The 16,145-nt window shown below is 31.8% G+C and overlaps 2 protein-coding genes across 3 annotated transcripts; both read left to right on the top strand.

Moving 5' to 3' along the window:
* The first annotated feature begins 2,276 nt into the window (after positions 1–2,276).
* On the top strand, positions 2,277–5,858 carry LOC105129611 (calcium-dependent protein kinase 26-like). Of its 2 annotated transcripts, XM_011031739.1 has the most exons (4): positions 2,277–2,471; positions 2,713–3,649; positions 3,773–4,069; positions 4,803–5,858. In XM_011031739.1, exons 2-4 carry the CDS (start codon positions 3,061–3,063, stop codon positions 5,495–5,497), a joined length of 1,581 nt encoding a protein of 526 aa, XP_011030041.1. In that variant the 5' UTR covers positions 2,277–2,471; positions 2,713–3,060; the 3' UTR covers positions 5,498–5,858. The 2 variants fall into 2 exon arrangements, with proteins under 2 accessions (XP_011030041.1, XP_011030040.1); XM_011031738.1 differs by having other exon boundaries at positions 2,277–3,649.
* Positions 5,859–9,526: 3,668 nt separating this feature from the next.
* LOC105129610 (ATP-dependent Clp protease ATP-binding subunit) lies at positions 9,527–10,740 on the top strand. The gene is made up of 2 exons (XM_011031737.1): positions 9,527–10,147; positions 10,243–10,740. Exons 1-2 carry the CDS (start codon positions 9,710–9,712, stop codon positions 10,516–10,518), a joined length of 714 nt encoding a protein of 237 aa, XP_011030039.1. The 5' UTR covers positions 9,527–9,709; the 3' UTR covers positions 10,519–10,740.
* Positions 10,741–16,145: the final 5,405 nt, after the last annotated feature.

Genomic DNA, 16,145 nt, shown 5'->3' with positions numbered 1-16,145 from the left:
ATTAATGATTATCATAATTCTTAATGAAACTTAATTTGACGAGCAAGGAAATCCTATTGAATTTTAAATTAACTACAACTAATTATTTCTAATGATAATTATCATATTTCTTAATTAACTTACAAGAAGATTTAAATTGACTACAATTAATTATTTTCATTAATAATTATCGTAATTATCAATTAATCTAGTAAATTAAGAAATTTTATTGAGATTTAAATTGATTCCTATGAAGAAATTAATTTCGAACTTATCAAATCCTTAACAGTTCCAGTTCATGCCCATTGAGAATCTTTAGGAATCCTATTTTATATAATCTCCGTGGAGTCAAAAGAAAGTATGGATACCTATTACCAAAAGAAAATATGAATTGAGTTGCTCGAGATGAATAGGTTATTTAAGCTCGATACTATCAAGAATTGAGTATTATTTTAAAATTAAGTATTACAGTGGGTTTTTTATTACATAAAGTTCTACTTGTTATTTTCTCATACATTATTGTGGTGAGTTGTGTAAATTTCTTTTTTCATCTGTTTTTTTAATTTTTTTTAGTGATTTAGTTCTCATTGATAACCAATTAATTTTAATTTTTTATAAAAATATAAATTCTTTTAAAAAGTAATTAAAATAAAAAAAATCAAACATAAATCCTATAAGTTTCATAAAAAATATAGTTTAATTTTTAAAAATCAAGTAATTTTGATAATTTCAGCAACTCAATATTTTTTTAATTTAATTTAAATATAAAAATTTATTTATATTTATTTTTAGTTCATAGTTGAAAGAAATTATCAGATTCCGACAATAAAAATAGAAAATTATTATTAACATAAATTTATGCCACAAAAACAAATGATATTTGTGTTAAATAGTTTCATTTGAAGATTCATATTAAGTGTGTTTTCCCTTCAAAAACTGTGAAAAAAAAAACTCAAGTTGATTTTAATTTTTGGGGTTTTAAAGCTATAAATAAATTTATCACAGCTTTTACAGTATTTTATAGATGTTCTAAGTAAAAAAATAGGTTAGAAAATAAGTTTCTGGGTAAAAAAAATTAAATCTTGATTTTCTAGCCACCAGAGTTAACAAAATCTAAAAACACGTTGTTTATTTTTTTTTAAAAAATTAGAACAGACAATATGTTACAAAATAATAATTAAAACCTGATCACGCGAGCCCATGAGGCCCAAGGAGCCTGACTTTCGCTCTTTTTTTTGGTATTTTTTAAAATTAATGATTATTTTTTTATGTTTTTTTAAATTAATGATTAGTATTCCTTCTTGTTTTTTGGAGATTTTCTTTTAAATGAGAGATATTTTTTTAATTATGTTTTTAAATTTGAAGAGTTTTTTATTTATTTATAATTTTTTATCTTTTATATTAATGAAATTTATTTTTTAAAATAAAAATTTTATTCTCATATGATATTTCTAATATATTTAGTATTACATGATTTTTTTCTATTTTATTTTATTTGATTAATTTAATATATATCTCTGTTTTTATTATTATTTGATTAAGTAAAAAATAAATTTAATAAATATAACTATATAAATATTTTATCTTTTAAAATTAAATATTTTTATATATAATTTTTTTATACAAAATAAAAATATCTAACATCCAATAAAACCCAGCTGCTTTCTAACTAAACCGCGTAATTTATTGAATTGTTTCCTTTTGAAAAAAAATGTAATCTTACCTAACAACTTACTAACTATATTTTTTATTTTATTTTTTTTGTGCTAAAAAAAAAAGTGGCATTGATGACGAAAGTTATTCAGTGGACAAAAGTGCTATGATGTGGACTGGCTTCTGTTTCCAAAAAGAAATATCGTACAGCAATTGATGGCCAGCTGTCATGGTTTAACAAAATCTTCAAGGCCGAGGAATCCATTAGACAAAATATAAGAGCCATGTTTTCGTTATTCAAAAACAGTTTTTTAAAAGTTTATTTTTTTTAATATTTTTAAATTATTTCATTACAGTGATATAAAATATAGATTTTAAAAATTTTTCTTTTTATTTTAATATGTATGTTTTAAAATTTTAAAAAATAAATTACTCTTGAGAATTTGTTTGATACCTTTTAAAACATTTATTTTAAAAAATACATTAAAAAATATTTTTTTATATTTTTTAAAATTCATTTTTATAACATAAAATCAAAATATATTTTTAAAAAAATTAATTTAAATAAAAATAAAAATATTAAATTTTTATAAAAATATCTTTAAAATAAAATAAAATAAAGATGATCCAAATAAAAGCGAACAGCAGATTGAGATAGGGAGACAGAGAGAAAGAGGCGCTCTATCTTGTCTTGAAGAGCTCAAAGACCCCCCCTGCTCCAACTGTCTCAATCTCTCTCTAACCACGAACCCCACCTCTCTTTATATTTTTTAAGACGAGTATGTGTAGCTGGTTATGGGATTTTTTTAGGATCTGATTTCGGGGTGTCTTGCTTTGAGGTATAAAACAATGGGTTGGTTTTAAATTTTGATCTTTTTTGTGTGTTTTTGGGGGTATAGCTGATGGGTTACTCTAGGATTTTAACATACTGCACTAAAGGTTGGGACTTTTTTAGTGTTTGAATGGAATGTGTGATAAATGAGAGGGTTTACTTGAGTGGGGTGCTTTTTTCCTTAATGTATTTGTGGAAAAAGTTGGTATCTTGGGGTCTGAATTTTGTTATTTTTTATGTTGTTCCAGATCTAGTTGATCAAGGTGAGATTGGAAGAAGTTACTAGGTGAGATGTCAAGGTTTTGCCTTTATTGAGGATTTTGTTTGGGATTTCTAGTAATGTTAAGACCATACTCAGCATCGTATCAGTCACGGTAAGGGTCACTGTCACCTTTCAAGAAGCGGTCATAAGAATTGTTCTGTTAGGATTTTGACCTATATTCTGGTTTTTGTAACTTGAGAGGAAAACATCAAGGCTTTTGACTTAAACAGCTCTTGCGAAAAAAAAGGGGTTTGGTGGTTTTGAAGTTGATTGAATTGTATGCTGGGATTCTGACTGGTATTTTGGGGTCTGGTGGGGGGAGATAGAACTTGGAATGGCTGTTGGCAAGAGCAACAGCAGCCATGAACCCTTGAAGCAACCCTGCAATTGTTATAGAGTTTCAAGCTTGATTGAAAGCATTTTGGACACAGACCAGACCTCTAATATGAAAGATAGGTATGTTCTTGGAGAACAATTAGGTTGGGGTCAGTTTGGTGTAATTAGAGTGTGCACTGACAAGTTGACTGGAGAGGTACTGGCTTGCAAATCGATTTCTAAGGATAGGCTGGTGACATCTGATGATGCAAGGAGTGTCAAGCTGGAGATTGAAATAATGACCAGGTTATCTGGGCATGCTAATGTTGTGGATCTCAAGGCAGTTTATGAGGATGAGGATTATGTTCACTTGGTAATGGAACTTTGTGCTGGAGGGGAGCTTTTTCAACAGTTAGAAAAACATGGCCGTTTCTCCGAGGCTGAGGCTAGGGATCTCTTCAAGCATCTTATGCAAGTGGTTCAATATTGTCATGAAAATGGAGTGGTTCACAGGGATTTGAAGCCAGAGAATATCCTTTTAGCTTCAAAATCCTCATCATCACCTATAAAATTGGCAGATTTTGGCCTTGCAACCTATGTCAAGCCTGGTATATTTTCTCATTTCATATCTTTTTTCTTTTGTTCACCATTTATTTGTCATATTGCCTATTTTCTCTTGGAAAGCTTGAGTTTTCTAACAGAATAATAAATATTTGGATCTGCTCAAACAGGTCAGAGTTTGCGTGGGATTGTCGGGAGCCCATTTTATATAGCTCCTGAGGTCTTGGCAGGAGGCTATAACCAGGCTGCTGATGTTTGGAGTGCAGGGGTGATTCTCTATATTCTTCTTAGCGGGATGCCACCATTTTGGGGTAAGACCAAGTCAAGGATATTTGATGCTGTGAGGGCGGCTGATTTGAGGTTTCCTTCAAATCCTTGGGATCACATAACTCAATCTGCGAAGGAGTTGGTCAGGGGTATGCTTTGCACAGATCCCTCAGAAAGGTTTACTGCGCAGCAGGTTTTAGGTGGGTTCAGTTTCAAATTTTACTTTGTGGATATGTGTTCCTTAGTTTCTTTTATAGTTTCATCCAATCAACCTGTTCTATGATCTGATTAGGTGTTGGGATTGTAGATGATTCCTGTAGATGGTTATACATTATTTGTTCGTTTCTAGAACTACATGAATTTCTTGAAAAGTATCACTTCCAGTTAGAAGAATCTAAAGTCTTATTCATTGTACGTACTAAATTATGTATAGAAATCTTGATCACAAGAGAATGGAATTTGGCTGAGATTTCAAAAGCCAAGGCAGGCTCCACTCCCTAATTCTTTTAAGCCGACAGGTCATTTACAACCGAGTGTATTCTGTATTCTACAGATCATTTGTTAGATGGTCCTATGAATTGTTGAATGTATGTCCTTTCTCGTTTTCTCCTCTGATGGATAGTTTTTGCTGTTTATGAACTATGTCATTCCACTGTTTATATTTTGGGTTGTTTTAGAAAAATTACAAGTGATCATATCATTGTGGATGGGTTTTGCTTTAGCTGGCTTAATATGAATCACAACATATAAGCTGTCCAGTTGACTGGTATTGGCAGGGGCCATATGGTCAAGAAACGCCCCCTTTCACTTTCTCATTAGCTGTTCAGCATGGTTGTGTCTGATCTTGCCTGCTACAAAAGACTGCTCTCCCTTTTGTTTTTTTTATGTGATGCTTTCTTCAAGTATTTAGTCTTTAAGTCTTTCTTTCTGTAGATAATTCCTGGATGAAGTATGATGGACCATATCCTGAAGAACCTAGTCAACATGAAAAGCAAAGTTGTCAGGAATGGAGTTTAGGTGGTGGCTCATTCTCCACATTGATGTCCAGGGATCAGGATGTCAGCTTTGGCACTGGATCGCCCATCTTTCATGATGTTCATTCTTCTACTTTTAAATGCAGATCGTCATTTTCTTCTTTCCTAGCGGAGCCATCAACACCTATATTTGCACCTGGAGGATTTTCTTTTCACAACGGTGATGATTCAAATGCCTTGGAATTCATGCCCCCTGTATCCTCAATGCCGAGCTTTGCGTTCTCCAGTGCTGGTCCTGTAATTGAGCTAGGGAGTTCCACATTAGAATTATCTAGTAACATTTCTCAGATAGATTCATTTTGTGGAGGTAATCAACTTTCAGAGATGAGCTTGGGGCAGATGCTTCTGTTGCCTGAGCCTTCTCTATGCTGTGGAAGTGAAGCTAGAGAAACGGAAAACAGACCAGTTGAAGTTAAGAGAGCAGGAGCAGAACTTGGGTCCAGGGCATTGGGGATACACGATAAGAGGAACCGGACTATTGGTCTTGGTGAGTGTGAGCAACTTGATCTCATGGTGACTGAATCAGTCATCCGCTGGGCATCCTGCACCCATCTTCCAACTGCTCCATCCCTAAGGTCCTCTCTTGTCTGTTGAAAGAGAGGAATTGGAAATGAATAGGATTGGAGATGCAGGAAGTGTTGTGCTCACATGATAGTCTAATAGCTAATGTGTGTATAATAATAATTATCATATTGTCCCTGTGTGCTTAGACACGGTTTTAGCCTAGATTTCGTGAACGATGAGTGATGTCTTTCTGACGAGTTAGTCCTCGGTTTGTTCACTACATGTTGAGTAAATGTTCTGATTGATGGTCCTTGCCCGTGTGTATAAAAGTTGGATTTTCATGCCATGAGGTTTTCCAGGTTTCATATTATATTTTCTGAGTGTCTTTTGAATGTAAGCATCTGGAAATCAAATAATAATGATGTCTTGATCAGGATACCGACTGCGGCTACTTACTGATCTTCATTTCCTCATCTTCTGATTTTGATTCTTCATTGTCTGTCATCAACTGGAACTCCCCTTCAATTTACAAAGTGCTGTGTTATCATATCAATCAAAATGAATAAATTAGAAACACGATGCATCCACATATTCTCTGTAATTATTCAACAGCTGGTGGCCAGATTCTTAGCTTTGCTTGCACTCCAATTTTTGTGGAAATGGCCAGTGGTGGGGTTCAACAGGAATAGAGACTCAAGTCTCTAAGAGTTGCGGTGTGGTGTGATAATAAACAGGTTGAAATTTTTTGAGCAGATCTCAAGTTCAAATTAGAATATATATTTTTTATAAAAACTTAAAATAACTAGAATTTTTTTTATTCACCTGAATTTATAAAATAAAAAAGCTAGAGTTTTCTCGATAAAAAAAATTAGAGACTTGTATTCTATAATTGTCAGGTTTCCATTTCCTTTTGCTCTGTCATGGTCGCAATAAAACATTAAAACCCTCAAGTAGCCTGACAAGGACCCCTTCCAAATTGGAGAGCAGGCAATAAATGCCTCTTGATGCTCCCTATCCTGGGCTATGAACTAAAGAGATGGCATGATTACATCTCCGATGGATTGAAGAAGCAGGTCATCCAGCACAATCATGTATCAATGTTCGGTTATCCCCATTTTAAGAGACAAAAAAACAGTACTTAAAGATTAATGTCTGCCCTCAGGATTCTCACTGTTCAGGACCCAATTTGTAAGAGCTCAGGAGATAGGAAAGAGGGTACCTTTGCAAGTGACAAAGAGGGTAGGAAATTGAGCTTTCAAGAGGTGATAGCTAACAAAGCTTCCAATCATGACTTCATGTTCAACCAATAGCTAAATGCCAAAAACCCATGTGGTCACCCACGAGCATGCAAATTTTAGAAATGTTGATTGGCTGCATTCCCCTCCTGTCATTATTCTAAGGTGACATCAGTCATATGTAAAATACATGTCATCCTTGTAAGGAAACCAAAGTTATTAAATGGGACACGTCCATGACCCGATCAAGGGATCCGATCACAAGTTATGAGTTAGCTTATTAAATTAACTAAATTAACTTTTATTTTATGGTTTTTTAAAACTAACTCAAATTAGGAGTTAAGTTGATAGGTTATTTAATTGATCCACTAGCGGGTTTTTAATAACAATACAAGAAACTGAGGAAAAAAAATATTTTGGGTTAACTATATTTTACCCTTACACATCATCAATGTTCCACTTTTACCCATATATTTTAAAAATTCCCTAATGTTACTATTATAGTTTTCAAAAAGCTCCTTTTTATAACCATCTAGGTGGTGGATAAGTGGTAAAGACTTGAGATTAAGGGGTTTCTTATAACCATCTAGGTGGTGACCAAGTGGTAAAGACTTGAGATTAAGGGATTTGCTTTCTCTGTGGTCTCAGGTTCGAGTCCTTGGTTGCTCATATGATGGCCACTGGAGGCTTACATGGTCGTTAATTTCAGGGCTCGTGGGATTAGTCGTAGTGCGCGCAAACTGGCCCAGACACCCACGTTAATCTAAAAAAAAAAAGCTCCTTTTTATGTATTATTATTAGTTATTTTAACCATACCTTGTATCATGTCAATTTTTTTTTCAAGAAAATAAATTGAATATAAAAGCATTTTCAACATGTTTCCTTACATAAAAAATATTAAGTGGGAATAAAAAAAATTATATACGTATCTAATTAAATAAATCAAAAATCATTTATGACAATATACAAAAAAACAAGTCATTAATGATAATTAAATATATATTTAAAAAAATCAAGAAATAAATATAGATTAAGATATTTGATATTACAATACAAATCATATACCCGACTGTATAACTCTATTTATTAATATGATTTTTTTAATCAAATGATAGTAGAAATAGACACATGTATAAATTTGATTGAATAAAATCAAAATAAAAAAATATCTTGCAAGGTTGCACTTATTAGAAATACTATCCAAATTTTTTTATTTTTAAAAATAAATTTCAATTATATAAAAAATAATAAATAAATTAGAATAATCTCTTCAAAAATTAAACACATATAAAATGATTAAAAAAACAATCATTATTTTAAAAAAAGCTAGATATAAACAATAAGAAACCTAAGAGAATGAGTATTAATTTAAATATAAACTATAACATTATTTTAAAAAACACATATAAAAAAGTATGATTTTTTTTTAAAAAAATTATATATAAAAAATCAAGATAAGAAAAGAGGTCAGTTGTTGCTAGGCTCTATATTTTTAAAATGGCAACTAGGGTGAGCAATATGTCGTTTGACCTAATTTTTTTGAAAACCATTTCTAAATAACATGTCATCTAATTTTTCCTAAATTTCTGCTATCATAATGATCGGAAAAACATGGTTTATATTGTTTTGATCTAAAAATCTATTTTCAACCTATTTTTTAATTCAAAAACACCTAGGAAAAGAGCCTAAACATCTTGCCAAACCTATAAATGACCTTACAAAAAATACATAAAAATCTAAAATCAACCTAGAACTAAAAGATCACGAGGTTAGATCTGGTTTTTAAAGCAATTTCAAGGTGAAATAAAATCTAAATAGAACTTTTCTCATAAAATGAAACTTGTTAAAACCAAGATCAACCATTTTAGTGGCCGATATCAGTGTCAAAGCTATTTTTTCTTTTTACCACTAGAATTCAATGATTTCTCTCTCCTTTATTGAATCGAGGACTAAAATACATAAAAAAATAAATTTTTATATCAAAATTAAAATAAAAAAATATTGAGGGGTTGAATAAGAATATATGTAAAGTTTGAGGAGTAAAGTTAACTTTTTATGAGAAATTTGAAATCATCACCCATTTGTGGTGCCTTTACTATCTTGACCCTTCATCTTTTAATATTATCCTTATTCAACCCATTTGATTTTATTATCCTTTAATTTGACCTAGAAAATATGAAATCAAGCAAAACAATGTTTGAGGAATAAATTTTAAAAAATAAATAAATAGCAAGTTCATTGTAAACAAAAATAAATAGCCAGTCCATTGTAAAATATAAAAAAATAAAAAATAAATTGTACAATGAATAACCCACATCTTTAATATTTTATATTATTATTATTATTATTATCCTTGCATTTATGCTATTTTTTCCTTTAAGAAGGGCTTTTATGTTATAATATCTAAAAAAAACATTTAAACCTAAAGAAACACAGAATTAAGATTAAATAATAGGCTACTTTTGGTTTAGTAATGTGATAAGGTATGGTTGAAACTATATTCTATCTTAATTATAATTTTAAAAGTGTTTGATTAATTAAAACATACCATAAAGTTTATACAAGTTAAAAACTATCTTTTGAAAACTTGGTTACAAAAAAATTATAATTTGTAGGTTTTTTTTTTTTCAATTTATATTCAAACCGCAACTGTAAATCGTACTGTAAACCCAAACACACTGAGGCAACCTTTTGGAAACTAGAAGGGTAATATCGAGAAATTTTAAACTATAGGGATAGATGTGAAACATGAATGAATCTACAAGGCTACAAAGAATGCTTAGCCGAGCATTTTGATTTCCACATATGAAAAAAAATGTAACTTTTTTTTAGAGCCACAAGGTTCATTTTCTTCTTGCCCTAGGAGGCCAAAGCCAGAAGATAAGGTCCGAACTTCGGAACACAAACAACCACATATTTTGGTACTCCATGAAACCATGGAAACTCTTGTGTGCTTTTGGTTACTCCACATGTATTACCTTACCATTGCTCAGGTGCCAAAGCATAATTCCCAGTCTGTATCTCCTCCTTCTCAGTTCATGCATCTCTAAATCAAACTTTCCAGCAAATGGGTTGTAAGATAAACACCCCAAGCCCTCCATTTCTATTCAAGTTCTCCACAAGGAAACCAAGTCACAGAATCAAAGCCATTGCCTGCTCTTCTTACGGTCCAGACCAACCAGAATCCATTTCCTCCACCACCCTGCCAAAACCTGGTGTTTACACTGTCAACTTCGAAACTCTAGGAGGTTGCAAGCTTGGAATCTCAAGATATCCAGACTTTGAATATAATGCTCAAGGCGGGACAGGAACTGGGACATGTACCAAGGCCAAAGACAGTAGTGACTTGAATACAGTTTCAGTATCATTTGACATGAAAACTCTGTATATCCCACCATTGACAAGTGGGACCACTAAGTTCTTGGGATTGCCATTGCCACCATTCTTGAAGATTGACATAGTCCCTGAACTCTTTGAAGGGACTATTGACCGGGATTCTGGCAAGGTACACCCCAAGAATATCATCAAGCTGTTAGTCCATTAATTTGATAGCGAAAGACTACCATTTACCATTAACAATTGCTTTTCCATGTTTTGTAGGTTGATCTTGAATTCATGGCCAAGTTCTGGTTTTCCGTAGGGACTCTTTATAGAGCTCCTCCGCTGCTTGTAAAGACAATACTAACATCAGAGGAATCAACAGGAACAATACGAAGTGGTCAGGGTGAAAGATTGGATAAAGAAGGGAAATGCAGACTGGTAGGTGTCGCTACTGTTGATCCTATCAATGATGTCTTCATGAACACCTTCCTTGGTCTTCGCACAGAGTGCCTGGCCAAACTCAGTGCTGCAATTTCCTTTTCTAGTTCTTCTTGATAATGTCAGGAATTCAATCCTTAATACTGTAGCATGAGCTGTTCATCTTTTTATACAGAAAAATATAGAATATGATAAACCAGGGGCTCAACTGTATGCTCCATTAATAGCATAGCAAAAATATCAGTATCCTCAACACTAGGCATTATCATGGCATTATCATGGCATTCGAAATGTTATGTATTGACATAGATTTGGATTAATGCAAACAGAAGCACGAAATGGGCTAGGAAGTAGGAACTTGTGATAAGAACAGTCATTGCGATGATTGCATCATTTACAGCTGTGCAAAATATGCTATGTCTTTAGGCATTTTAATTGTTTACAAAAGATTAGTTTAGTATAATATATAATTGTGGATCTTCACGAGCTGCAATGCTCGGCTAGACATGTAGGCTTAATATGGGTTTTATGTTTGGGTTTAGTGGTTGTTGAGCTTGACAGGGGACTAGAAGTTTGCCTAAAACTACAAGTCATTTAGTAACAAGGAAGTCTTTAAAACTAGGCCGGTAAGCATACGAGAGAATTGAGAAAAATTATAAGAATTGTCGGTACAAAAAATCAATAAATATAAATAGAAATATTAATAAAATATTTTTGTTGAAATATTTTTGAGGAATTTTACCAACAAAAATACTGTCTTGATATATACTGAAAAAATTACAATGAGAAAAAATTAAAACAAAAATAAATAATAACATGTGATTTTTACCAACAAAATTATTGACGGAATATTCTGTCGGTAAAATTCATTAGTAAATTATAAATACTATTTATCATGTCAATTACAAAGAGAATCACTAATGAATTTTTTTTGGTATTTTTTAGAGAGCTTCAGAACTATTCACTTTCTAATTGCACTGTTAATTATTATTTTTAACGAATAAAATCACCGATAGAGTGAAAAGTCATTGGTGTTATTTGAAGGTTTTCTAAAAAAATTCAATTAATTTAAAATTTTCATTTAAATATTATAGATAAAATAACTGATGGATTGAAAAATTATCAGTGATTGTTGGCGGTTTCTGAATTTTTTTTTATGAAATTAAAAAATTAATTTAAATATTATAAATGGAATTATTGATAAAATAATTAAAAAATATTAATATTTAATTATTCATCCATAAAACCATCGCTAACGCGCCACAATATATTTTATAAGAGATAGACTCATTTTTTATTTTTTTTCTTCCTTTTCTTTTTCTTTTTTTTTCATTATATGTAAAAAAATATCAATTTCTATTTCTTTCTATTCTCTTCTCTTCTCATCCCCTTCTCTTCTCCTCCATGATTGGATATGTTTTTTTTTTTGTTTTTTTATTCTCTTAGTTTTTTTTGTAGGGATATACTGATAAAATAAAGTGGATACTTTTTTTTTACATATTCTTTCGCTTTTTTTTAATTTTTTTATTCTCTTAGTTTTTTTTTTAGGGATATACTGTGGATACTTTTTTTTTACATATTCTTTCTATCAATAAATTTGCCAATAATAATAATTTTTTTATTAACAATGAATTTAGAGATAAAAAACAGATTACTGATAAAAGATTTAGTAATAGAATATTTTTGTCAATAATTTCATTAATAAATTAATTACCGACAGAATATATATCTTAAGCTAACAAAGAATTTATTAATAAAACTGTTAAATACAAATCTTATCGTATTTAACTAATTGCTTAAGACATTTATATATCATCATCATATCAGCTTACATGGGAAGTTACAAGAAAATTGATTAGTGGAAATGTTGATAGCTACCATTAGATATAGTGTCTGACATGATATTGTGAAGTGGTTGATAATGTTAACTACATCTTTTCTAGAAATAACTATATTAGTCGAGAAAAAAAGGTGCATACTTTACATAGAATGTGGTGCATTACATTGCGACATTGATTAAAAATATGGTATCAGCCCTGCACAATAGTTTGTAATTATAAAGAATCTATCAATAATAAATGCATAAAAAAGTTTGTACAAGTGGATGGGATATGATATTGCATTCTGATTGCTCATAACTTGAAAAAAAATACTTTGAGGTGTATGTCTGCAGTAGAGAATTTCTCTAAATAAATTTTTAGGGTTCAAACAGGAAAAAGGAGGTGCAATCTGTCTGTGCTGCTCTACTCTCTCTCTTATTATTTATTTTCAAATGTGCACCATCGAGTATAGAAAAAAAGTGACTAAAATCAATTGAAGCTTTTGCTTGTTTTCAACTTTCAAGCCAGAAAATCTCCTTGGCTACTTCCAGCCATCGGTTATTAGTGCTTCTGAAGAAAATGAAGAAACTCAAGGTCCCAAAACTACCGGTGCTGCAAGAACCAAGAGGGAAATTTAGCAAGAAAGCTAGTTGTTTGTCTAGTGTTTTCTGTTCAACTAACGGTAAAATCTAGCAGTTTCAGTCACTCAAATGGCAGTCTTTGGGTGCTACATAATGAAGAGAATTGACCCTCCTTATCGAGCAACTCCAATTGGGTCCCTAGTTCTGCAATTCTCCCACCAGAAGAAAGTGCAATCTGATGGGGATTCTGAACTGTGCTTAGCCTATGCGCAATTACCAATGTTGTCCTGTCCTTCATTAGATGGTCCAAGCATCCTGGACTAGACGTCCACTAACTGCATCCAGTGCACTAGTGGCCTGAACAGAAGAACAAGATGTTGCTATCCAGACTTGAAATATGATGTTTTTTAAGTTTCCAACACCTGATCTCACAAACAGAGTTATCGGTGGAACAACACGACGACTTCTCAAAGATCATGAGTCAAAGCATGTCCAACAAAAGCTTGGAGAGTACACAGACATGCATAGAGAAGAAAACAAAGAGCTTACCTCGTCGGGTTTTAGGATCGGTGCATTCTTGAGCAAGAGCTCTTTCAATAGCATTTCTCTGAAGAGGAAAGATTAGAGGATAACATTCCATAACTTTTCTTTTTCACTCAACACTGAAGATCAGAAAATAATCATTAATCACTAATTTCTTCCTCCCTCTCTGATGTATTCGTTGACACACCTGCCTCTGACCTCCACTCAGTAAGCCTCCGTGCCCAGAACTTTACTTGATTCACGATGGAGATGACCCGCGCCCATTAATTCAGAACTTTCCATGTTTATCTCGAGCACTCCACTCATAGTTCTCAAACCCGATTGGGGGACTGACATGGAAAAGTTTTCCACTAGAGCGGTCACAGTTCCACATTTTAGAGTTATTCAATATTTCCACATCAGGTCGTAAATGATAAGAGAGCTGCACATCTGCATGACAAATTTTCAGTTGGAAAATAGGAAAAAACCATATGTATCGAGCCAGCCGTTGAACCTGAGAAATGTATGGCATCAGAGACGATGACAAGGAGAGGGAAATCATAACATACTGGGGGAGTGAAATAAAATTCACAGCAAAAGTTAATGTGAAACTGTATCCGATCGATGGAAGAAGCTACAGATGCAACAGGGAGCAAACCCTGCAAGCAATAAATGGAAAGCAAAACAAAGGAGCAACTCCCTTGAGGTTTGCTACAAGTAAAATCAGAGGGATAATAGAGGAAAAGGGAATGTGCTAGTTGTTCAAATTAGCTTGCGTACTCTTTGTTATTAGTTCATTATCTTGCCATTTGGCTCTGGGAACATTTTGATGACAAAATGAAATGAAGTTACAGCACAAACAAATTATTTTATAAGGTTTGATTACTGTTCTAGAACAGAAAAAATAAAGACAACAAAGACATATCTCTCTATACTTCATGTTTTAAAAGAAAAGGATAAAAATTCATTCTAAAAATATCTTAGAAATAAAGATATATCTCTGGACCCGGCTGTCGGAGAAAATGAATTGTTTTTCAGGTTGGTTCAATTTTTTATAGATTTTGATGAAAAGTTGCAAGATTCTGTTTTGATGCGTGCTAATGTTCTTGATTCTTCAAAATACCCAGAGACAATTTCTTGATCTGTAGATTGTTTTGGTTCTACAAAGGAGTTGATTCTTCAAAATACCCAGAGGCAATTCTAGCTCTTAACTGCTATTTTGATTTTGGCTTTTATTTGTTTTTATTAGCTATTAGTTGTTTTTTTTTTATTTTCTGGTTTGTTGTTATTTTCAGTTTATAAATCTGCTAGAGCTGTAAGCAGTTTTCTATGTTTTATGTCTTTTTTGTCTAATTATGACGTCTTTTAATACAATATTATGCTTCTAAAAAAAAACTAAACACGTTTCCGTCACCTATATCTTATGAATCGGGTCAAGTCATGAAGTCAAAAAAAGTCATGGGTTTCAGGGAAGTGGAAGATGCATACAAATGTGAGGTAAAAATGCATTCAACAGTTAAAAAACACCGAATCACTTGATCAAGCAGTAGTCTCACAGTGAATATATGTGCTGGAAAATTAGGAGGAGGAACGAACATATTCTCATGAAGCAGGCAATGTGCATTAAGAAGTGCCTCAATTGCATTACAACCCACGAAATAAAGGCAACATTGTGCATCAATTTCTCAAAAAATTGACAGAAAGTAAACTAATATTAGAAGTAGACTGAAGATCATATCAGTGGATCTGAATCGAGAATCTGGATCACAGATGCATGTGTAGAAGGCTAGAAGCTTACAGCCTTCACTTTGCTTCCTCCAAGACAGTATAAAGTAAGCAACGAAATATAGACAGCAACTCTTGTTAATGATTCATCCACGGGACTAAAGACTACGGCAACTGGTGCTTTTGACGGATTAAAGATGCTGATTTATAAGAATTATTGTAAATATTATTATCACTATTTAATTATTTACAAATTATATATAGTTTTTTTTGACAGTTATATGTTAAATTCTTCTAAGAATACCAACAATTATTTATAAAGTATTTATGTCTATAAACTCATCAGTAAAAATACCAACAAATAGTAAACTCCGAAACTGTGACTTTCAGTCAAAGGTTTGAATATAAAAATTCAACTCACTATCATCTCTGAGCCCCAGAAGTTGAGGACATGTTTGTTCTGGGGACTTAGCTCGGGAGCACATCCCGAATTCGACTCTGACTGAAGGCAGACAATTCCATCGTGCTCAACAACATGCTCCAATACCGAGGATCTCATGTCTCGAATTGCATTCTGAGCGTCACGTGCTTACAAAGTCGTATTTGCCCCTGGCTTTCATAATTATAAATCTAATGATGTCCTAAATGCGTCAGTGGTAGTCTGATTGATAATGTGATTCACGATTATTTCATTGAACGCGTTTTCTAATTAGACTTTTAACGAATTAATATTTTTTTAAAATTTTTAATATTAACACATTTAAACTATAAATAATTTAAAAATATTAACACATTTTTACTTTTCAGATAAAAAATAATTTAAAAACAAAAAACATATTTCCTATTCATATCACTATATTGCAGGCTCATGCATAATGCCTAGTTATCACTTCTATTTCTCAGTTTTTTTAATGTTGAAAAATATGGTCGTAGTTATTTTTGAATATATTTATCATTTAAAATATAATATTATATATATTTTTTATTTTTTTAAAAATTATTTTTTATATCAACATATCAAAATAAATTAAAAATATAAAATAAAATTAATTTTAAATAAAAAAATTCATAATTTAACCAATTTTTCTTTGTTTAG

The sequence above is a fragment of the Populus euphratica genome, unplaced genomic scaffold, assembly GCF_000495115.2.
Source record: "Populus euphratica unplaced genomic scaffold, PopEup_1.0 scaffold16.1, whole genome shotgun sequence".
Lineage (NCBI taxonomy): Eukaryota > Viridiplantae > Streptophyta > Magnoliopsida > Malpighiales > Salicaceae > Populus > Populus euphratica.
The sequence above is the reverse complement of the archived record's forward strand: the minus strand, read 5'-3'. Positions and strand labels throughout refer to the sequence as shown.